We start from the raw sequence: 22,901 nt of genomic DNA, 5'->3' as shown, positions 1-22,901 counted from the left end.
GTTAAAGTCAGAGTTTGTTGTCTTAAAATTGCTTAATCATACATGTATATGTGTTTTATTACAGTCTCAGATAAGAAAACAGCTCGATCAAGGAGAAGGCACAATCCGGTCTCGGTCATTCATCTTTAAATAGACCTTCCCTGACAGGAATGCTGTGGCCCAGGAGCAGGGCAGCATTCTCCCTGATGCTGTGATCTGTAGCAGGCTTCAGTTTTCTTTAAAAAACAAACAAAAAAAAAAACCAAAAAACCAAAGGCAGATGCTGATTTGGATCTCTCAGAGCATACCACATTTGCTGACTCATGGAAAACCGCTGCCCTTCAAGCTGTTGTCATGTCCTTGAGAATACGCAGGAGTTAAGTCATCGTTCTGATGGAAACCGATGAAACCGCCATGCCCAGTGTGCTCACTCTTAGAACACACAATGTAAGATGAAGGGTTTGTGTTTTCCCACATTGTGGTCCCCAGGCTTGTGGACGTTTTCGTCCTGGAGTCCCGCTCTGTGTCCTGGTCATCTTGTCTGACATCCAGGTTGTGCTATGAACCAAGAAGGAAGCAGCTGTGTACTTTGAGGCTTAGGCCGCCTCTTCAGAAAATATATTGAGACAGCAAACAACAAAGATTGGGAGGGCAGAGGTTTTTTGCTTTTTTTTTTACCCCTTTATACAAAGAACAAAACAATTTCCAAAACTAAAATGAAAAATGTTTGCAGTATTTATTTTCTCTTTGTAAAAGGCTCAGAAATCTAGTGGGGCCTTCTTTCTCTTCTAATGATGAACCTGTGAGAACTAAATGTCTTATGGATGATTAAGTAGGATGATAAAGATAAAAGAAAGTATAATCTAAAAAAATCTCTTTTTAGTCATTTTGGAAGCAATGCTTTATAAAATGAGAAAACATAAATTGAGGAAGGGTAATAAAGTTGCAGATGACTTGTAGATAACAATAATCGATCACTTGTAAGCACTAAGTTATCTTCATCTAACATTTCTCCAAACAGACTGAAAGAGCTTTCTCAAGGTGTGTTATAACAATCCCTTTCTGAGAGTGGGCTGTAGGTGTTGACCCAAGAGAAGTAAGAACCACCTGGCACCGAGATGGCTGAGCACCCTGCACCTCATTCAAGAGCAACTTCTGTTGCCGGTTGAGGGAGCAACACTAAATCCACACGAAGTGGGATAGCTACTACTGTCCCTGTGTTTGTTACACAGCATTTTTAAACTAGAATAAGGGGATTGAAATAGGGGAATGAGAAACTGTCATCCAGAGCTCGTAAGTAGGTTCTATTGCCTTTATTAATACTGGTTTTTAAGATAGTTTGAAGGGAGAGAAAGTGGAGGAGGAACCCCCAAATAAAAAGATTATGGTGCAAAGCTATGATAGGACACTGTTCTTGCAGTCTAAAGTGACACTTTGTTAAATAAATTTTTTTTCTGTTATTTAAGCATCTTGGACTCGACTCGGAAATTGCATTAAATTTTTGTGTATTTCAAAAAAAAAAAAAGGTTTTAATGTGTTTTGTTATGTTCTTATCATATGGATAAAGCAAATGTCAAATTAAAATGTATTATGTGAAGTCTGAAAAGTAAGGAGTTACAAATGGAGCCTTACCGAGCTGTATGGTTTTATGTTCTGTTTTCTTAGAACCACGGGTGTTTCTTTGTGTAGGTAATATTATTTTTACCTTTTGTAAAGTATGTCATGTTTATTTATATCTTTGGTTATGTTCATTAAAAGAGCATGTTTTTTCTGTGTCTGTAATATTTTGCTATTAAAATATATTGTAATATCTTTAAAAGAAACAATTAATATCATAAATAGCAGTAAAGAATACAAGTCGGTTAGACTATGAGCTATGAAGATTTGGAGTTGAAGAAGTAGTCTCATCCTCAAGGATTTCTTAGTTGAATATGGAAAAGACAATAAAAATACATAATAATGTATAGAAGTAAAGATAAATGTCGCCAGTGAGGTACACAAAGCTATATGATGGAGAATGTGCTGCAATGGAGATAAAACCATTTTTTAAAGGGTTTGACATGAAAAGGGCAAGCTAACATATATCCACTATGCAATTAGTACTAGGTTTTACCTGCTCTCGCAGCCCTGACAGTGGTCATGATTTCATCTCCTGAGAGGAGCCTGGTGAAGGACCCTCAGCTATTTCTATAAGCCCAAGATGAGGGTAAATGTTTTTTTTGCCAAAGGCCGATGCAAGCAGGGTTGTTTGGGAATATAGACAGTGGCTAACAGGTATGTGCTTATTATAAAGGAGGCACTCACTTCTTAAGACACAAAGTATTAGCAGTTACAGTAGTCCCCCTTATCCATAGGGTATATGATCTAAGACCCCCAGTGGATGCCTGAAACCACAGATAGTATCAAACCCTAAATATACATACCTATGATAAAGTTTATAAATTGAGAAGAGATTAATAACAAAATAGAATTATAACAATATAATGTAATAGTTATATAAATACGCTCTCTCTCAAAATATCTGGAATTTTTCATTTACTATTTTCAGACCATGGTTGACTACAAGTAAATAAAACCATGGAAAGCAAGACCACAGATAAGGGAAGACTACTGTGGCCTCAGAATTCCCACTAAGAACATCTTGCCCCACAGAAACACCATCCCTTCTGGACCAGAAGAGTCACCCCTGTGGTGGGGATGGTTATTACTGCCCCTGGAATAGCTGCCCCCTATTTCAGAGCCACTGGACATCAAAATTCTCAGTGGTCAAAGCCCTTCTCTTCCCACCTACACAGCATCTGAGAGAGCAGGCTCTTAGGTTATCACCTCTCAAAAATGTGAGCCATGCAGGTCAGCTAGTTAACACTGTGTCCATGTTTGAGGTAGAGAGCAAGAGAATAATTATAGAGTGAATGTCAATCCTACCTCCCACCCCCTCTACTACTTTAAGTCAGCAGCAGCAAACCCATTTTCGTCAAACTCTTCCCAGCCAAGTACTGTATCTAGCAGAGTTCCAGGCTTGAGCATATCCTGTTCACTACAGAGTCAGGCTGTGTGGATATGATGTCAGGTAGTTTCTTTAAATCATCTGTGGTTTAGGATCAGACTTTCCTTTTCAAAAAATTTCAGACTGGGATTTTGTAACAGCCGAAAAATGAGATAAAAAATACAAATATCACAGTCCCATTTTTTATCAGATTCTGCAGACCTCAAGTTACTATGTCATGTTGCTATAAGATTTTAAACCCTTTGCTCTCAATTTCTATATTCACTTGTCACATACTACAGATGGACAGAACAGCACAGTTTGTGGATCACATTCTTAGGAGCTCTGGTCTGATGGACTGGCAGGTAAAAGGAACCAAGAATCTTCTTGAGAAAGAATTCATCTGAAGGTAGAGAGAATTGAGGTGTGTGTTTTACCGATTATGGACATCGGTTATAGAGTGATTCTGAACATATTCTTCTCTGTTCCTCAGCTGCTCAACAAAACGTTAAGAAGTTATTTCACTAGACTCTCAAGGGACAGACACTGACATTGTATGTTGTGTCACATTTACAACTGTGAAGATGGTGCCCTTAGCCTTTAGCAGGTTCTAGGCAAACACATTCTCTCTCAGTCAGGAGCAGCAACCATAGCCAGGGTTTGGAGGGCGGAGCTTATCCAGGAGAATAGAAGAACAATTGGAAACTTGTTTCAGGAATACATTTAAAGGGCTCTAAGGGGACTCCCAGAAATATCTGGAAGGCATTTGAGAGGGACTGGATTTTGCACAGAAGCAGCAAGGATGGAACCAGAGAAGTGGCCCAGTGGACTCCTGAACTGGTGGTCACTTCCCCAGTTCCAGAATGCAATATTGGTATAGACACACTCAGCAACTGGCAAAATACCCACATTCGTTTTCTGACCCGGGGAGTGAGGGCTATTATGGTAAGAAAGGACAAATGTAAGTCAGTAGAACTGCATCTGCCTAGGAAGAGAGTAAAACCAAAAGTAATAGCACATTTCTGGAGGGATTTCAGAGATTAGTGCTACCATGAAGGACCGGAAGGATGCAAGGGTGGCGATTTTCACATCTCATTCAGCCCACCTATTTGGCCTGTGCAGAAAACAGATGAATCTTGGAGAATGACAGTGGATTATTACAAATGTAATCAGGTGATGACTTCAATTGCAGCTACAGATGTGTTTCTATTGCTTGAACAAATTAACACATGCCCTGATACCTGGTATGTAGCTATTGATCTGGAAAAAAAAAAATTTTTTTTCCTGATACTTTGTTAGTAAGGAGAACCAGAAACAGTTTATCTGGCAAGGCCAAAAATACACCTTTCACCATTCTACCTCAGAGGTTTATCAGTTCTCCAGTCCCATGTCATATTTCGTCTACACATACCATGATCATCTTCCACAAGACATTCTCACCCTGGTCCACTGCGCTAATGACGTTACGATAATTAGATGGAGTAAACAAGCTGTTAACAACTACTCTAACCTTATTTTTAATACATTTGTATGCCTGAGGGTGGGAAATAAATCCAGCAAAAAATTAACAGCCTTCCACTTCACTGAAATTTTGGGGGTCTGGTAGTTGGGACAAGTCAAGATATCTTTTCTAAATAAAGATTAACTTGTTGCACCTGGCTTCTCCCACGAACCAACCAACCAATCAAACCAACAAAAAGGCACAGTATCTAATGAAACTCTGGATTGGAGAAAATATATTTCTCATATTGCTCATGGAATTCATTGGTCTTACCATGTTCCTGAAGCATCTGGCCTGATGGGATGATGAAATAGCCTTTGAAGACTCAGTTTATGGCACTACCTAGAAGGCAACACTTTGCAGGGCTGGGGCAGTGTTCTCCAGGAAGCTATATGTGATCTAAATCAGATCTAAATAGCTACATAGCCAGAATCAAGGGGTGGAAATGTACATAACGCCACTCACTATTAACCCTAGTAACCTTCTGACACAATTTTGCTTCCTATCTCCATGTCCTTAGGCTGTGCTGGTCTCGAGGTCTTTGTTTCAAAAGGAAGAATGCCTCTAGTTACTTTGGGCTTTTTGTGCCTCTGAATCAACAGGCTGGAGTGATTGATGCTGATTACCAAGAGAAAATGGCTGCTACTGCACAGCGGGAGTGAGGAAGAGTATATCCAAAATAAGACCTCTTAAATTTTAGTACCACCAAGCCATGTGACTAAAGGCAATGGAAAACTATAAAATTCAATTCAGGCAGGACAACTAATGGCTCAAATTCTTCAGGAATGAAGGTTTGGGTCACCCCATCAGGCAGAGCCATGACCAGCTGAGGTGCTTCCTGAGGGCAGAGGGAATATGGAATGAATAATGAAAGATAAGTTATAAATATCAGCTATGACCACATACCCAGTTGGAGAAGCAAGGACTGATTATCGTGTTTCTTCCTTATTTTGTAATGAATGTTTTTATGTACATGTATCAAATACGTATATATTATAAACACACACCCACACACATATATATAAAGCAAATATCTTTCATCTTCCCTCTTTTATCCTCTAACATTGGTGCATCAAAAATGGTTACATTATAGTATTTAAGCTAAAGTATTACAAAGACAAAAGTGAACAACACCCAAGGACTTTGCAACCTCTTCCAGAAAAAAGGTTAACATGTTCTCAATTATAAGCAGGGTAGTTTTATCACATTAGACAGAAGTACGACTTGGTTTTTGTCTTTATTTGGAGATTAAATACAGTTGAAGATGTGTACAGGTGCTAAGCTGACAAGGGTAGACTGCGAAGGTTAGTTATATGTGTCATCTTGGCTGGGCTACCCGGTTACTCATTTGAACACGAATCTAGCTCCTGCTATATTTTGTGGATGTGTTTAATATCTACAATCCACTGATCCTCCATAATGTGGGTGGGCCTCACACAGCAGGTGAAATGCCTTAAGGCAAAACAGGTTTCCAAGGGGAAGAAATTCTGCAGTAGGATGACAGCACCAGCTCCTGCCTGAGATTTTCAAGCCTTTTAGCCACCTTATAGATTTTGGACTTGCCAGTTCCCACATAAACGAGTTCCATAAAATAAATTTTATAATTTTATCTTACTAGTTGTTTCTTTGGCTAACCCTGTTAAAACATTTCCCCCCAAATATCTCATCATTTTATTATAAATTGTTTGCTGAAATACTTTTTTAAAATAATTTTTGAATAAAAATTCAAGTGTAATGAAATTTAGAGTGAAAGCCTCACTTAGGATCTCTGTTCTCTCAGGTACCTAGTCCACTCCTTGGAGGCTACCTACGTGACTGGGTTCTGTGTATCTAAAGAGATAGTCTATTATATATAAGCAAATATAAACACCCATGCATATATTTTATTTTCTACATAATTGTAGCATACTACACCCAATTTCATACCATGCTTTTTTTCATTGATCATTGTCTTAGGGATCATTTCATCTTAGTACCTAAAGCCATCATTCTTTTTTCCATTTTGCAAATGTAGTAATTTAACTGATTCTCTATTATTGTATCCATATAATGCATCTAAAGTGGGACACCTGAAAATTGAAAGGAGCTCCAATAATAATTATACCAAGAGCAGGTATAAACTGGTACTATTTTTTTTTTTTTAACATATGGTCACCCTATCTATGCTGGATAGTTTATTTCCAATCCTTTGGTATTACTAAATTGCAATGAATAGACGTGTAAATATATAATTTTGCACACATACATATGCATCCATAGGATAAATATCTAGAAGTGGAATTGCTGGGTGTGATGGTTAATTTTGTCAACTTGACTAGCCATGAGGTACCTAAATTAAATACTATTTTGTGTCTGTGGATTGTTTCTCTGGATGATCTTAATACATTGGGTCAAAGGTTATGTATATTTAAAAGTTTGATTGCTCAATTGTCCTTCATAAAGGGTATAACAATTTTCACTTCCATACGCAGAGTATCAGAAATGCCTGCCCTGCTTATTAATCATTGCCCCAGTGACCTATATGTCATCTTTAGGTTTTAAGTCCAGATATGTACTAAAGTCTGTTCCTGGGTTAGTCTGTTCCATGTATCTGTCTTGTGCACCTCATCTAGTTTTATACCATCTTTTAGAAAGAGTTAATCTGTTTTATATTACCTTTTCAAAAATTTATTAGATTATCCATAGAACAATTCATCTATTATATCCCTTCAGATAGAAATTTTAATAGTAACAATATTCCCCTTGTAAAGGTCAAGTATCTCCATTTATTAGTTTTCTTTCCTGGGGTTTTTATTTTTTATAATTTTTAAATTGAATTTGAAGATGTTTATTGTATTCTATCTTTGGTGGAAAAAATGAAACCTACATTTATATACCACGACCTTGTGAAATACACAAAGTGAAACTGGGAAAGCAGCATTTTTCCTTTCCTAGTTCTTTTCTGAGGATGAACTCATGAATGCTTCCACCGTAATTAAATATTTCTTCCAACAGTTGGGCACCAATTTTAACATTTATTCATCCCAGTACAGGCAACAATTCAACATTTTCTTTCAGTTACTTCACAATATCCAATCCTCCAACAAACTCCCCTTTCACATACAGCTAAGAGTATATTGGCCAATTGGAGTATGTTTTTAATCCTTGCCAAACTTCATCCTCCAATATACCAAATGTCTCATATTAAAATAGTACTATTTAGTATTTCCAAATTTGTTTGCTGAATCCACAATTAGCTTCCTGTTTCCTTTCATAAAGAGCATCACAGAAGCTTTACTTGTTAGTAATTTGAGCCTTTCCTCTAATTTAGGAGCTCTGGGGCAAATTTTATCTAGTTCTTCAGATGCTTCTAGTTCCTTAATTATATCAAGTCCTCCTATGAGCTCTCTGGAAACAGAGCTGGAGATAGGTGAGCCAATTGGAATAGGTTTTGAGGCCTTGATGAACTTCCTCATCTGAGAAGGTATCAAAACTGCTAACCTGAATGTTGTTAAGAATTTCCACCATGTCTGCTGAAACCACAGCGGCTCCTGTGGAGTCCCTTTCATAAACAGCACTCGGGGCATCCTGAGTTAACTTCTTCAGGCGCAGGCTGAGGTCTTCTTTAGGGTGCTCATTATCGCCAGAGGGAGGGAACCCACAGATGTGTGTCATTGAACTTTTTTGGTCAACTCTGGGGCATGTGCACCATCTAATTACTCAATTTTCTGCGAATTCTTGAAAAACAGAAAGGTGGAACAGAACTAAATTCATATTTTTCAAATACTTCAGGAACAGCTTCTACTTACAACTTAAATAAAACTTGGGGGTGTTTTTTGGTTAACTGCCATCGCATTGTTCATCTGAACACTGTAGAGCCGATGGTGCCCAAAAATGGAAAAGGAGGGACTTGGCTCTGAAATACAGAAGCTCCTCAAACTACTGGGCTGAGCTGACCTCCACACCTACAGCTACTGTCCTAGCCTCCCCCGCCACCATGAAAATTTTGGTCACCTCAATTATAAAAGAGATTTTTTTCATGAATCATTGCATTGGCAAAAATTTCCTAGATGCTACTAATCACCTAAATAATGGAAATTCTAGTTTTTAATGGGTGTGTCTAATGCTTCATTAGGTTGTAAGAACTATTGTTCCCTGTAGCTAAAATAATATCATTTACTGAGCTGTAAATTCTTTAAGAGGTGGGTTGCCACAATTTAGTTTCATATTTGCATAGGATGGAAAGAGGGAGAGAGGGAGTGAGGAAAGTAGCATGCAGGCACAGTGCCTGGCCGACTACCTCACTCCACAACTCCATAAACTGCATTAACATACATTCCACGTAAAACGTACTCCTGGAGTACAGAAACATGATGTCAAAAGTGCTCCTTAGAATTCTGCACTGTGGTATGGTACATATTAGGTATTCAGTGCATGTGTACTGAACTGTATCAGTGACCGACTGTGAAAAAATCTAGGAGGAAATAAATAATTTCTAATGATGGGCTGTATTTCTGAATATAAAGGGCATATTCTAGAAATTGTTAGCAATTTCAGAGATTAAATTAGGCTCATGGATAAGGGTTATTTTCTAACTGAAAATAAAATCTCTAAACCAATATCTACAAGAAACACTACTTACTCATGTGGTTGAAAGGAATGAATTATATTCTTTAAACTTTTCAAAGAAAGTCAGCAGAAAAAAAACTATATAGTAATCAAACTATACTTTTAAAAATACTATTTTATTTATACCTATGTATAAAAAAAATGGCTGTACTATCATATTTACATACCAATATTGGAAACAGTTTGATAATAAATCACATCTAAATTTTATAAAGAAACAAAAAAATAACAAATTTTATAAAGAATACACAAACATTAAAACACCGATTGGTTATAGGAAGCAGAGTGGAGGAAAAAACCATTAGCTATCATTTTCATTTTCATTAAAGAGCAGCACCCTCTGAGAAGAATCATATCGATTAGTAATATTCGTCTATAATGAAAAATAATATACATAGAAAAGTTAGTGATTGTACTGATTTTATTACTTTTACTAAGCCATTTTATCTTCCTCACACTCAATGCAAGAACTAAAACAATATGAAAAAAAATATGTCCTCATTATTCACAATATAAAGGGTCTGCTTCATTCTGCAGGCCTGGGTGTACTACACAATAGGGACATTTCATGGCTCAAGTGGATCAAAGTACCATTTTGATTCTGACCCACTGAATAGAATTTCATGCAGATTTGGTTACTGGACTAACTCCATGGGAGCTGTGATAGACTGAACCATTTCTGTGGTATCCCCAGATCTCAGTAAATATGACTCTATACAAGAAAGGATAACAATCAATCTATCCATAAATTATATCTACAGGCTCTTTCTCTAGTGCAAGGTGGAAGAAGGGGCCCTTTCTTGAGTACATGGATACAGGTATTGGTGTGGTCTAAAGATTGCTGGGTATGACATCGTTGTCTATTAAAATCAAGATCTGTTAGACATCAAAACCACTGTCAGGTTAAGAAACCTCCACAACTTGTCTCAATTCTTCAAATAATGGAGCAAGTTCCTTTTCTAGGCTGACAATTAGTCCTAAAACAAAGAGATTTAAAAAAAATCAGAACATCAGAAAAGAAATGTGCCTAAGAAAAAGTCTTTGACTTAAATTCCCTCTTGTTAAAATTTGGTTGCTAAAGAGTAAATGAGACATAGCTTATTTCTCATAACTAAAACAAATACTATAGGTAACCAAAAAACCACATTCATTATGAAGTTTACATATACTTCCACGTTTAAAAGGAAGTTCAATGATGAATCTAGAAGACAACCAAGTCTAGAAATTAGCATATCTAGCCTTCTTAGTTTACCAGAATGAAAAGCTATATACCTTAGACATTATTATTTTATGTTCAAACAAATAAACATCTTCCTCTGTCTCAAAGAATATTAAAAGCATCTAGAGTTCTCAAGGAAATGTTCTAAGTACTAAAATATAATTCTGTATATTATCATAATTTATAATACAAACTGATAATTTAGTATTATAGTTGTGGTGATTTATCACAACAGGTTTAACATACTTAAAATATTGACACCACTACAATTCTATGTAATTTACAAAGTGTTTTCACATTTAGTATTTTACAGCTTTAAAATATTTAGAAATGGAAGAGACCTAAAAGATCATCAAATCTAAACCCCTCATTTTAAAGACGAGGGATCTAAGGACTGGCTTCAGTGATACAGGTAGTAATAGAACTAGATCAAACAACTGGAAAGAAAAGAACAGAAAAGGAATGTATAACAGTTCTAAACAGCAGTCTAATCTGAAGGAGACAGACCTTTTAAGTTCTACTTTAAAAAGAGTAAAAAAATTACAATTCAACAAATATTATCATTTTATACATAAATACCCAGGGAAGGCTACTGGATATAATGGGATCTTACTATCTTCTATAGAAAGTACAGTTTCCTAGTGTTTGTTCTCAAATTCTTCGACACTTGAGAAGTACATGAATTATGTTCATCCTATCTGTACTCTTTAAATTCTCACTTGCATTCATCTTGCTTTCGTTCAAAATTTTAAAAATTCTAATAGATTGGTCTATACAGAATTTAACTCGTCCTTGCCCAATTTATGTGTTTTGTTTGGTTATCTTCTCTTTTTGTTTTCTTAAGCTGTTCTAATGTGAGCTAGATGTAGCGTTCAAGAGTTAAAGATAAAGTTTAATTTTCTCTATCTATTTTAAAGGATCACTTACCCATATACTATCTCATTTGAACTAAAAAATAACCCCATAAGATGGAGAAAGCAGATATAAGCTCATTATACAGATATGGAAAACAGAATTCAGTGAAGGTACTTCTCCAGAGAGCAAGGAACACATGGTGGAGCCAGACCACGAGCTCAGATTTTTCAACTCTAAATTTACTATTCCTACCCTATTAGACTGTTCAGCTGAAGATTATTTAGAATTAAAAGATGCATTTAAGGTAATTAAAACAAACCTGTATTGGCACTGCTGCTGGCTATGAAACTCACCACCAAAGGTAAACGATTGAACTGAACCACCTAAAAAGAAAATAAAATCTAAACATTATGCTGTATTGTGAAAAGGTAGCATAATTCAAATGAAATATCTTAATCTTTCAAAAAATTTTAAAAAGTCAATGTGTAACATATTAGCCCAACACCATGATATTACATCATGAACTATGAAAAGAGCTGAAATTAAATATTTTCATAAAACAGTTACTTACTTTCTCTTAAAGACATTACTACTACTTAGCCTGGTAAGTTTTTAAGGTGGGACTGTGTCTTATTCATCTTTTTACCTCTAAAGCCCAGCCGAGTGTCAATTACATAGTATGGGCTCCAATAAATATTGATAAGTAAATGGCTAAAAGCAGTATTTCTCATGCAAGTAGTTACACCTTCATGATTTTTCTGCCTCTTGTGTACCACTATAATTCAAATGGATTCAAATTAACTTTAAATTAACTATCTTTTTAAAACACTTGGCTTCGGCCTAATCCTTATCAGTGAAATTAAAGGTCAGACGGGTCTGTTATCTTTTGCCTAATACACATTAGAATATATAATTTTTAAAATAAAAAGATGTTAGTTGCTTATCATCAGTGATACATAAATCATACTCTGGGAAACACTGCTCTAAAACACAGCAATTAATTTATTCTAAAAAAGAAAATACAGCTGGAGATCAAGAGGTATATAGCAATAATTTCTTTCCCACAATTAACAATCTCAATTATATATATATAGTCCAAATCAAAAAAGGTATTAGCAGCAGTAACAAATTTAAATAACTTATCATTTGACTTTCTAGAGTAATTCTTTATCTGTCATAACAACAAAAAGTGTGTCATTTGAGAAATCAGTTGTTAAGCTAAGGGCACCATCTACTGGAGGTAACAGTGATCTAAATTACCTTTTCAGGGTAACATGTACTTTATTATTAAATCTTTTAAAAATACTTTTCCATATTAATTCCCAGTGTAAAATACGAAAAAAAGTACTATAGTTTAATGTAACCAATTTGAAAGCTAAGATTTTTAAAATTCCATCCCATTCAAAATTAAAACTTAGAATAACACAAGTTATTCTCTATAAAAGACATAACAATAATAGTTGAAATCAGCAAACCATTAATTAGTTATGAACTTACCTGGTAGGTATTATAGTAACAGATGATACTTTTATTTTTTGAAAGTCCAAGTTTGCTCCCTTGATCTGTTGCAAGGGCAAAAGTAGATAAGAAGCCAGGTCTCAAAGCATGTTCTGGAGCATTATCATTAGCCACTGGAAATACAAATGATTTAATCAAAACCTACGCAGTGAATATGATAGGAAAAAGATTTACAGTATACACACACACACACACACACACACACGCGCAGATATAAAACATATATCCATAAAAATATCAAGCACAAGGGTTCTGCTTTACAATATTTAAAATCTTATGGCTAATTAGATCTCATCAATTCAGGTGGGAAATACTGTTCAATCAGAAGCTGAGTGATCATAACTAAGGGAAAAAATGATGATTCTCACAGTATTTTTTTTATTTTTAAAAGAATACTAAATGTTGATATTTTCTTAATATCAACCCTAAGACAGGTTAATCAGTACATTTAATAAATTAAATATTCTGGTTAACTGAGAGCCAAGCTAGAATAATGAAAAAAAGCGTTAGAAAACTTTGCTCTCATAAAATCAACAGTAGTATTGCTTATAGATCTTACTAATTCCGCAGCTGGCTATTTGTTTTCTTTCACTCATTAAAGTCATGTAGCTGTACCAGTTAAGTGCAAGCTTTAACACATAATCCTTAGAAAAAACATACAAGCTGGAAAATCTGAGATTATTTTGTTCTGAGTCCTTATAGAACTAAGAAAAGGCAAGTGACTTGCCCATGGCCACATATGTTTTATGGTGAGTTAGAATGCACACTGGAGATGGTGGTTTCTACTATATCTGGTCATTCACATGTGTAGCTTAGTAGTGACAATGTACTCTTTGCACTTGATCATCTTTGCTTATAAAAAAAAAGAACTAAATTAAGTGATTTCTAAACTTCTTTTCAATTCTAAAGTCTAAAATTACCTGACACATATGATAATTGCAGGTGGAAAACAGATTGGAAACAAAATGTACAGAACATTATTTAATCTTTCTCTGGTAAAGCTATTAGTTTCCCAGTATAACTATACACATCCATTCTGATACCAGACAGAAGTAGTAAAAATGGTCTTAACACATACTGATTCTGTGATAATGCATACATTAAAAAAAAAAAGGCTGAAATTCAGGTGAAAAAAAATTTTTTTTAAGGTTAACAAGCTCTTCTTTAGGTGAAAAATTATTGTTAGATTCTGGTTAACTAAAGTAATTAAAAGTTAAAAAAAATCTCATTTCCAATAAACAAGTAGAAAAATCAAGAAAGATTAAAAAACACAATAAATATGTACTGATTCAAATGTATGGACGTTTATCCTAAAACTACCAGCAATATGATAAAAAAATATGTATACTAGGAGAGTCTGTGTGTATAACATATATAGCTGCGTACATACCCAGAGTCATCACTTAGACTTACTAATATTATACCATAAAATGTCTTTAACAGGAAACTGGGCCTGTGATAAATCCATCCTTAAACTCTGGATGGTAACATGATATATTGAACATGTAATAACTTATGTTGTAACACAGCTTTCAATATACAAAAACAAATATGTCCCCCCCAATTAAGATCATATCCTGAATTTATTGAAATGGGTTTTATATGCTTGCCTCTGTACTACTCAGATATAAATAATTTTATTATAAAAGAAACTTGACACTAGCTTGAAAGTGCTCAGTTTTACCTTTTATAACAGGCACTCCATCTCTATCTGACACAACAATAGCATGGAGCCCTTCAACACTAGAAGAAAAAAAAAGTTAAAATATTATAAAACATTTCATTTTCTCAAAATATGTACCTTACAGTTATAATGGTATTTTTCAAGCATATTTCTGAAAAACCACGGAAACGCAATTATTGATAGCATAAGCTCCTGTCTGCCAAAACTATTTCAGAAATTGAATATGTATTTCTGACATGTTCTTAATCTTTACAAATTTATGTAGTTTATCAATAAAAAATCTGAAGTACAGCTGATTCTCCTTAAATTGCTAATTATCATTACAAAAGTATGACAGATTATCAGTAGTGGTTATAGTGACAAAAAGACTTTCCTTCATTCCAATATCAAGTGCCCAGTATTTGTGGCACTTAATACTTATAATACCATACTATGCTAAGCAAAAACTTAAAAAGTCACTGCCTTCATAAAACTAAACAATCTAAAAGGAGAGTGGCTATCAATCAAATAATCCTACACTAACAAATATAAAACTACAACTGTGGCAAGTGCCATTAAGAGATCTGTGGGGACATGAAATCTTATCAAATCAAAGTGGGGCTCGATTTAGACATCTGGGTCAGAGAAAGTTTCCCTGAGGAAGTGATAGTTCGGCTGGAGTGTTATGGCACGCATTGATTAAGAGAAGATGCGCAAAAAGACTGTTCCTTCTAGGCTGAGGAACAAAAAGGGAAGGATGAAGGTCATGCAGCAACCCTGTCAGCCATGCCCACATTGGCAGCAGTAAGCAGAATGGTCCAGACAACAGCTCTGAAGTTAGACCTGGGTTCCATCTGGGCTCTCCTGCTTACTATTTATGCTGCCTTGGGCCAGTTATGAAAACTAAGCCTCAGTTCACAATCTGAAGATGGGAATAACTGTACTTATATGGCTATGTGAAATTTAATAAAGTAATGCATGTAAAGTAGAGGCTGGTACACAGTTATAGTAATATCATTAGTTAACATCTGGGTGTTATCTGCGTACACTGACAATGACGTAATTTATCAAGGCAGTTTAAATATTTAATTATTAGTAAGAATCCCTAGAGCACAAAAGTATAGTACTGAAAATTATAATAGGACATAGTTACACAGCCTTGTAACTATCTGTAGATTGTAACTCAGAAATATGTTCAATGTTCCTACTATAACCGGGAATTATCCACTCCTTATTGTGTTAACCTTAATATTTTAATTTAGGGATGCAGAAAATTCATATTAACTTAATATATTTAAATTAAAATTCTATTAATCCCATTGTCAAAAACTTTTAAATCAGAGAAGGGTTATTAAAATTTTAGAAAATGTTACAAAGCCATTTATCTGCCTTAGATTAAAAATAAGAATGATGAAACCACTGTGTATAAATATTTACTGATATTTTCTATTATCATTCAATTCTAAAATTATCTATGGATTAAAACATACCCTGTAAGATTAATATGTAAATATATTCTTCTAAGTTAAAACTAGGTTACATAAAAATAATCCTACAGATACTTGCATACCCACGAATCACTTTGTACAGTTATTAATAGCAACATTGCTTAAAACAGAGAAAGACTGGAAACCTAACTGTCCATCAAGAATAGGTTAAATAAGCTATGACACACATATATAGTAGGATACTCTGCAGACAAATATAATGCAGCAGTTCTTTATGTGCTGAGAACTGATCTCAAAGTTAGACATATTAAGTGAAAAAACAGTTCTGAATAGTGTATATAAGCACCAACTTATGTAATAACATACGTAGGCACAGGTGTGTGTACGTAGCAAAGCACTAAGTGTTTGTGTCACCTTCCTCAAAATTCATGTTGAAACACTAATCCCAACTGTGGTGTTATCTGGAGGTGGGGCCTTTGGGGGTAATTAGGCCATGAGGGTAGAAACCTCATGAATGGAATTAGTGTCCTTACAGGAGACTAGAGAGCTACCTATCTACCCTTCTCCCTTTGTGAGGCTGTAAGAAGTCTGCAACCTGCAGCCCAGAAGAGGGCCTGCATTAGGACCTGACCATGCTGACACCGTTAGCAGACTTCCATCCTTCAGAAGTACAAAAAATAAATTTTAGTTGTTTATAAGAAATCCAATCTATAGTATTTTGTTATAGCAACATACACTAAGACTTCTGTATATATGTGTAAATATGTGCATTTGCTTGTAGGTGCATTAAATGTCTCTGAAGGTAACAACTTGTGTTTCAGAAGGGAACTGTGTGGCTGGAAGGCAGGGATGGGAAGCTTCTCACTCTATATCCTTTAGTTAATTTTTGAATAGTAAACTTTATGAAAGTATTATTCAAAAAATAAGCAAATTAAAAAACAAGAGTACTACAAAAATGTTTAGAAATATCTGTGTCACCATAGGTAGCTTCTTTTATCTTTCCATAGTAATTAATTTAAATGATAACTAATGCACCAACAGGAGGTAGAAACAGAAAGACTTTCTTTTTAATGGATTGCAAATTCACAAAGATAAATGTCCAACAAAGCAGAAAAAATACATACATACTTAAAATACCCAATTAAAGAAATCAGGTCACAAATATAAAAGGTATTTCTAATTTTACACAGTCAACAAAGAATAACATGAATACATTTTAGTAATAATTGAAAAAAACTATGATGCATTAATAGGTACACTACACTTTAAGATGGAATAAATTAAATTTCATGAAAGTCTGCAGAAATCTAAACCTTAAAACTTGCTTAAACAAATGTTTTTATTTCAAAAAAGTAAATGTTATATTAGTATTCAAAGATATCATACTTAGTTTTAGTCATATAATGGTGAAACTTTTGGCTATTTTAAAACACATAAGGTTGTAACTATTAAAGCCTAAGACTGCTTTGGGTCATAACTAGATTTTAAAATACAAGTCTAAAAATTAAACTTGCCGGAGAAAAAACCAAAACCACATATATTAACATCTGAGTTGGTTGTTGAGAGGCACAGCAGTCTAACGATTATAAAAGCATGAACCCACAAGCTCTGAAGCCAGGCTGCCTGCAACCTATTCCCTTAACTTTACATATATATAGCAACAAATCAAAGTGTATATTTGACTACTTTTCTTTATAAGTGTTCAACATCATTATTTCTTTATTCTTTTAGGATTCAATACGCTGACTTTTAAGAAATGGTCATGAATAGGAAATTAAACTGATCTCAGTCATGAGGAAAAAAAAAAACACATGGTAGTAATCCCTTTCCTTCCATTATGAAAAGATTTTCATTATGTTTTTACAATTATCAACTATGCTTCTGTTCCTCTATTTTGTCTCCAGTGTGGTATTTCTCCCCTTCTCCAACGTCACCAATTTTAGCAGCCTTTCAATATACTATGCCCAACAAGGTAAATACAGATTAATATAGAAAGCCCTCATTTTTGTACTTCTAATTTGGACACATTTCAGTTGTCAGTTTAATTGAATAACACCACTCTCCCTCAACAGCCCAGGTCAAATTTCCGTAAGTATGGTATATTAACTGAGTAAGTGTATAAAGTACAGACTTCTCTAACTCTTCAGGTCACAAGCCACTATGTAAATGGCTTTATAAATAACAGGCATTGCGATCATTAACCAGTCACATCATTTCTTTCAAAGTATATTGGTGACTGGTCACTGAGCATGTTACTTAGTTTACATGAGAGCAAAGTATATAGTTTTAGCTCATCTTTCAGTGATATTTAAAAAATAACTCAAATAAGGCCAATAAAGATGAAATATGGCAAAGAAATGAAAAGTGATAATGCTGAAAGTGAAATCTAAATAGAAAGCTGAGTTAACAAAGAAATAGCTGGCTGAGGGAGTAATGACATCATCACTGCTGTGAACAAGACGCGTAGCCAGAGAAACTTAGTGAAGGCAGACTTATTGACATAAATGAGGAAAGTGGTTGTGATGAAAAGGATGAAGATATCTCAGAGGAAGTGACACTGGCAAAAACTCTTGAGACATTTTACAACATTGAAAGCCTAAAGGACAAAAAGTTGAACATTGATCCAAACTTAAAAAGGAGTATGCCAATTTGCCAAAGCACAGAAAAGATGCCTGCTCTTTACCTTAAAATACAGCTTTCATATATCTTAAGGTATATGAAAAGAAGTACGCAAACACTGTTCAAAATACTCTTGGTAAGTTGTTTACAAAGAAATTAACACTCTAATTCTCAATGTTTCTACTGTTTTAAGTTACAGTGAATTAAGCAAATACTAGTTTTAGCATTTGTTTCCAGTCCCCTAAATATAACAAATAAGAGATTTAAATGTTTTGACGAAAACTTTCAAAGGTCACAAAAAAAAGCTAATTTTTCCCATTGATTACAAAAATTGCTTTGGACAATTTTAGCTTGTGTAGTCATTGTTATGGTCCTGCAGTACTGTGCAAAGCTATGACTGCCTGTATTGCTAATCATAAGGTCAAGAACAGAAATCAGCAGCTGGTCTTTAGTTTGCCAATACTAAGAGAAAAAGAATAAAATTAAATTTAAGCATTGTATTAACATAAAATCAATGGTAATTATTTAATACCTCAACAGTTTTATTCCTGATATGGAAAAAATATATAGATAAATTAAAAATAAAAGATAGTATCATTAATCACCAGTGGTCTGTAATCAGAGTAAAGGCACACGTCAACAGGAAAAGCCACACCAAACAATTCGAGAAAAAATCCAAACAAGGTTTTTCCCTCTACCTACAGAAATAAACTGATGTCTAAAATCTTTTAAAACTTCAAACAGATTTGGAAGATAAGAAATTAAAAAAGAAATAAGAAGACCTCAGCATATATTCTACTGTATTCTCTCACCAGTTATTCAGTTATTCTGGAATGTGGAAATAAATGTCTCAAATCATATTCCTCTCATGTCCTTAACTGCAAGGTATCATTTTACACTAAACTAAGTGTGAATTTTAATTAAACTAAAACAATGTCATTTCGATCAGTAAAATTTCTAATATGAAGTTTCCTGTCGTCGATAGAAAAGCCTAATTTGTAAAATGTTACATCAAATGGACTGTGTGCAGGCAAAAGAAAGCCTTACGAGTTTTCCGAGTATAAAATGTTGTCTAAATCCAGCATTTTTGGGTTTTGCAGACTCAACAATTAGGTCTTAAAGGTATTATTAAAAATAAAGACAAGTTCTTAGGTTTTTTCCCCCAAAATTACTCTACTTCAAAGTAGAAATCTAATTTTCAGTCCTCTGGCATCCACTTGATGTTTAAGCTGGGATAAATCTTTTAACTTCTCCAGGTCCCATGTTATTTATTTGCAAATTATGTTATGTTAGGTATTTGAAAATGCTAAATAATAGCATAATATACACACAATGTTAGTCTAAAACAGCTGGAAATAAAATTCTACACAAAATATGTTATACAGAATTTATACAGTAACAATTAGAAATTTTTTTACCTTGGTAATTTTTTATACAGGAATCGCTTTAGGTCCTGAAAGAGAATATAAAAATAAATCATATAATAATAATATGCCTTGCACTAGCTCTTTACATCCTGTCCTAGCCACATTTCAGGTACCTTAAATCATAATTCATAACCTTTTTTGTGTTTTACTTTTTCTAATTTTGACACTAGTTTTGTGACTTGGAGCTAGTTAACGAACCCTTTTCTCTAAGCCTTAGATTAGTTTCATTTGTTAAGTAGGGATAATATAATAGAATCGATGTCATAATAATTGTTTTTAAAGTTTATGAGAAGATACATATAAAGTGACTAGCATATCTGAAAATGGGAAACACAAATACATATTAGCTATAAAACTGGATCGTACTTTTCCTATTTCACATCGTGCTGCTACTGTTGTGTTCACTTGAGAATATGTTATGAATCTTTCCACATCTACATACAGACTTTCTTACATCACCTTAACAATCTTTGGTAAGTTGATTAACTTCTCTAAAATGCAATTTCCTCACATGACTAAAGATATAACAACGTATGACAAGGGTTTAGCACGGAACACAATTAGGATGAAAGAAATAGAAAACTATTTTATTTTATTCATCTAGGGGATTTCAATGACAATCCAGGTGTCAATTATGAGCTCTACATAGATAAATTAGATCTACTGTTTTAAAGCTCAAATCCTTACTATTCTTCAAACCTGAATATTCATTTTATTTCATGTCACCACTAGTTTACCTTTGCTCTCTTTTTAATCACACAAAACACCTGAACCCATTGTGTTTCACTCGAAATTCAGATTTCCTCAATCTCGTTTCCACTAATGGCACTACCAAGCCTGTTTATTCAGGTGACACTAAGAGTAGTATTTAACCCTAATCTCAAATTTGTCACTTTTAAATCACTTGCGAAGTCAAATGTTTTTAAACTGATCTCTTCTCCTTTTCAATTGACATTTTATTTATTTTCATTTTATTTTTTATGACTTGCACTAGCCTAACTGGTATGCTGATCTCCCATTTCTATTCTATACAGTTCTATGCAGTGCCAATAATGATATTATTATTCTCAAAAGCCATAATTGCAGTGATTTTCAACTTCAGGTATGGATTACACATAATGTGCATTATGAAACAAAACAAAAAACCCACTAATGCCTGAGTCGGAGATATTCCCAAGATGACTCCCTAGGTAGCTGAGGTTGAGAACCAGTGTTTGAAAGCTTTCCATTGTTTTTTACATAAAAATTCTTTAGACATTCGAGACTCTTTACAATATGGTTTACAATTAAGTGTACAGTCCTGCTTCCTACCACTCCCTCACACATATCTGCAGCCCCAGATATATATATATATACACACACACACACGCACACCCCTCTCTTTCCTAATTCTGCTTATGCTATCATTCAACTAGTAATATTCTCCCCCTCAATCTCACTTAAAAAAAAAAAAATTGCTACTCATCATTTAGAGCTAATCTCAACCGCCATATACTCCAAACAGGCTTTCCTGATAAACACAAACCTTTGCATCGCCACACAATAATGTGTGTGTGTGTGTGTGTATATATATATATATATAATCACTTGCCTATTTTCTTAAACCATCAAACCCTTAAGGAGAGGAATTATACGTTAATCATCTTTATTTCACCCATAGCCATTATTACAGCAATGACTGCAAGGCAGATGCTCAAAAGATATTTAGTGATTTCATGATGCCTGAATAATGTCTCGAAAATATGAGACACCCAAAAATGAAGTGATAAAGGCATAAAAAGTTGCTTAATGTTGAAACACATAATCTTGCAAACTAAAAAGAAAAATCAGATTCCTATTAACGCTGAATGACCAGTGTAATAGTTAAGTGCATGGACTCTGGACCAAACTGCTTGGGTTGGTATCTTGACTCCACGAGTACTAGCTGTGTAACCTAAGGCAAGTTAGTTGACCTTTCTGTGCCTCAGCAGTCTCATCTATAACACAGGGATAACATGCTTACCTCCTAAAGTTGTTTTTAGAAACAAGTACATGTCCAATATTTAGAACCAGGATGTATGTAAGCAAAGCAACAAGATAAAAAATATAAACATAAGTACTAGTATTAATTTCCAGCTGTTTCTATTAACTAGCACAATTAAGTTACCTAAACTTAGAATTTGGTTTTTACTGCTGTGAAGAGGTATCAGTCGGAAATCACCTAAAAATGCTACAATGAACCCAGAAAAACATCACGACCACTGGCTGGGAAGATAAAAAAAAAGGATTCCAAGTAACAAACCATCATTTAAAATTGAAATGATATTCAAAGCCTCTCTATGTCCGCAGGGTTGTGTTGTGGGAGGAGGCACCTAAGTGTGCTGCAGCCCAATTCCAGGCAGAAACTCATGGCCCCAGAAAATTCATTCACATTAATCTCTAACTCCAGATCCTAGAGAAAAGAAAGGTGTGGAGGGACAAAACGAAAACGAATTTCTACTTGGGAAGCACCCACTCTCGCCGCCCAGTAGCCGCCTCCAAACTTCCCACCCTCTCCTTCTCTAGTGCTGGAGTGTTAACTCACATCCGCCATGACGAACCCCTTTCTCCCGCAGGTTCAATATCCACGCCTGAAAAAGAAACTCCTGGTGACTCTCCGCTCAAGGCTTCCACGCCCTCCCCAACACCACTCCAATAAAGAGGGTCAGCTCTCATCACGGTGAGGCATGAGTCCGCGGCTCTAGGACTGGGCGCAAGGAAATCGATGGGAAAAGGAGTTCCCAGATGCCCACACGGGTAGCCAGGATGCCTTAACTCAACTCGGCCTCCCTAGCCCCCAAGGTCTAGGCCCAAAATAAAGGGGAAGAGTCGTCCTCTCCTCTTCCAGCTCACCGCCCGTGCCACCCGCGGGCCCAAGCCTGAAAAGTGGGCGAAGTGGCTCGTTACCCGGTTTCTGGACAGCCTGCTTCTCTGGGAAGGAGGGTTCTGGGCTGCCTGCTGTCCTTCAGGAACAACTTCAGAAGCAGGTTCCTCAGAAAGCCACCCTCACATGACTTGTGACCTCCTCTATGCTCCAGGAAGCACTTCCTACGCCTCCGA

The 22,901-nt window shown here is 35.1% G+C and overlaps 2 protein-coding genes and 1 pseudogene across 4 annotated transcripts in view; 1 reads left to right on the top strand and 2 right to left on the bottom strand.

Annotated features, from left to right (window-relative positions):
- DAPP1 (dual adaptor of phosphotyrosine and 3-phosphoinositides 1) overlaps window positions 1–663 on the top strand; it is a 74,953-nt gene extending 74,290 nt beyond the window's left edge. For both annotated transcript variants that reach the window (XM_036227668.1, XM_016159099.2), the window contains one exon: window positions 65–663. In XM_036227668.1, coding sequence (XP_036083561.1) covers window positions 65–133 — 69 coding nt within the window. In that variant the 3' untranslated portion in view covers window positions 134–663. The remainder of the gene's footprint in view (window positions 1–64) is intronic.
- Window positions 664–2,487: 1,824 nt separating this feature from the next.
- On the bottom strand, window positions 2,488–9,074 carry LOC107517928 (annotated as a pseudogene).
- Window positions 9,075–9,477: 403 nt separating this feature from the next.
- On the bottom strand, window positions 9,478–22,901 carry LAMTOR3 (late endosomal/lysosomal adaptor, MAPK and MTOR activator 3). Of its 2 annotated transcripts, XM_016159120.2 has the most exons (8): window positions 22,749–22,901; window positions 22,387–22,432; window positions 22,105–22,254; window positions 19,815–19,849; window positions 14,351–14,409; window positions 12,646–12,779; window positions 11,468–11,531; window positions 9,478–10,051 (listed from the first exon to the last, which is right to left on the bottom strand). In XM_016159120.2, exons 3-8 carry the CDS (start codon window positions 22,108–22,110, stop codon window positions 9,978–9,980), a joined length of 372 nt encoding a protein of 123 aa, XP_016014606.1. In that variant the 5' UTR covers window positions 22,111–22,254; window positions 22,387–22,432; window positions 22,749–22,901; the 3' UTR covers window positions 9,478–9,977. The 2 variants fall into 2 exon arrangements, with proteins under 2 accessions (XP_016014606.1, XP_016014605.1); XM_016159119.2 differs by lacking the exon at window positions 22,105–22,254 and having other exon boundaries at window positions 22,749–22,900.

This window comes from Rousettus aegyptiacus, unplaced genomic scaffold, assembly GCF_014176215.1.
Source record: "Rousettus aegyptiacus isolate mRouAeg1 unplaced genomic scaffold, mRouAeg1.p scaffold_m13_p_10, whole genome shotgun sequence".
Lineage (NCBI taxonomy): Eukaryota > Metazoa > Chordata > Mammalia > Chiroptera > Pteropodidae > Rousettus > Rousettus aegyptiacus.
This window is presented reverse-complemented; position numbering and strand designations above follow the sequence as displayed.

Excerpts from the sequence above, each read along its gene's own strand:
- LAMTOR3 (XM_016159119.2), bottom strand. Across the intron at positions 12,780-14,350 it reads TGGAGTGCCTGTTATAAAAG|TGGCTAATGATAATGCTCCA; the intron begins GTAAAACTGAGC and ends TTGTATTTCCAG. Across the intron at positions 11,532-12,645 it reads GTTACTATAATACCTACCAG|GTGGTTCAGTTCAATCGTTT; the intron begins GTAAGTTCATAA and ends TTTTCTTTTTAG.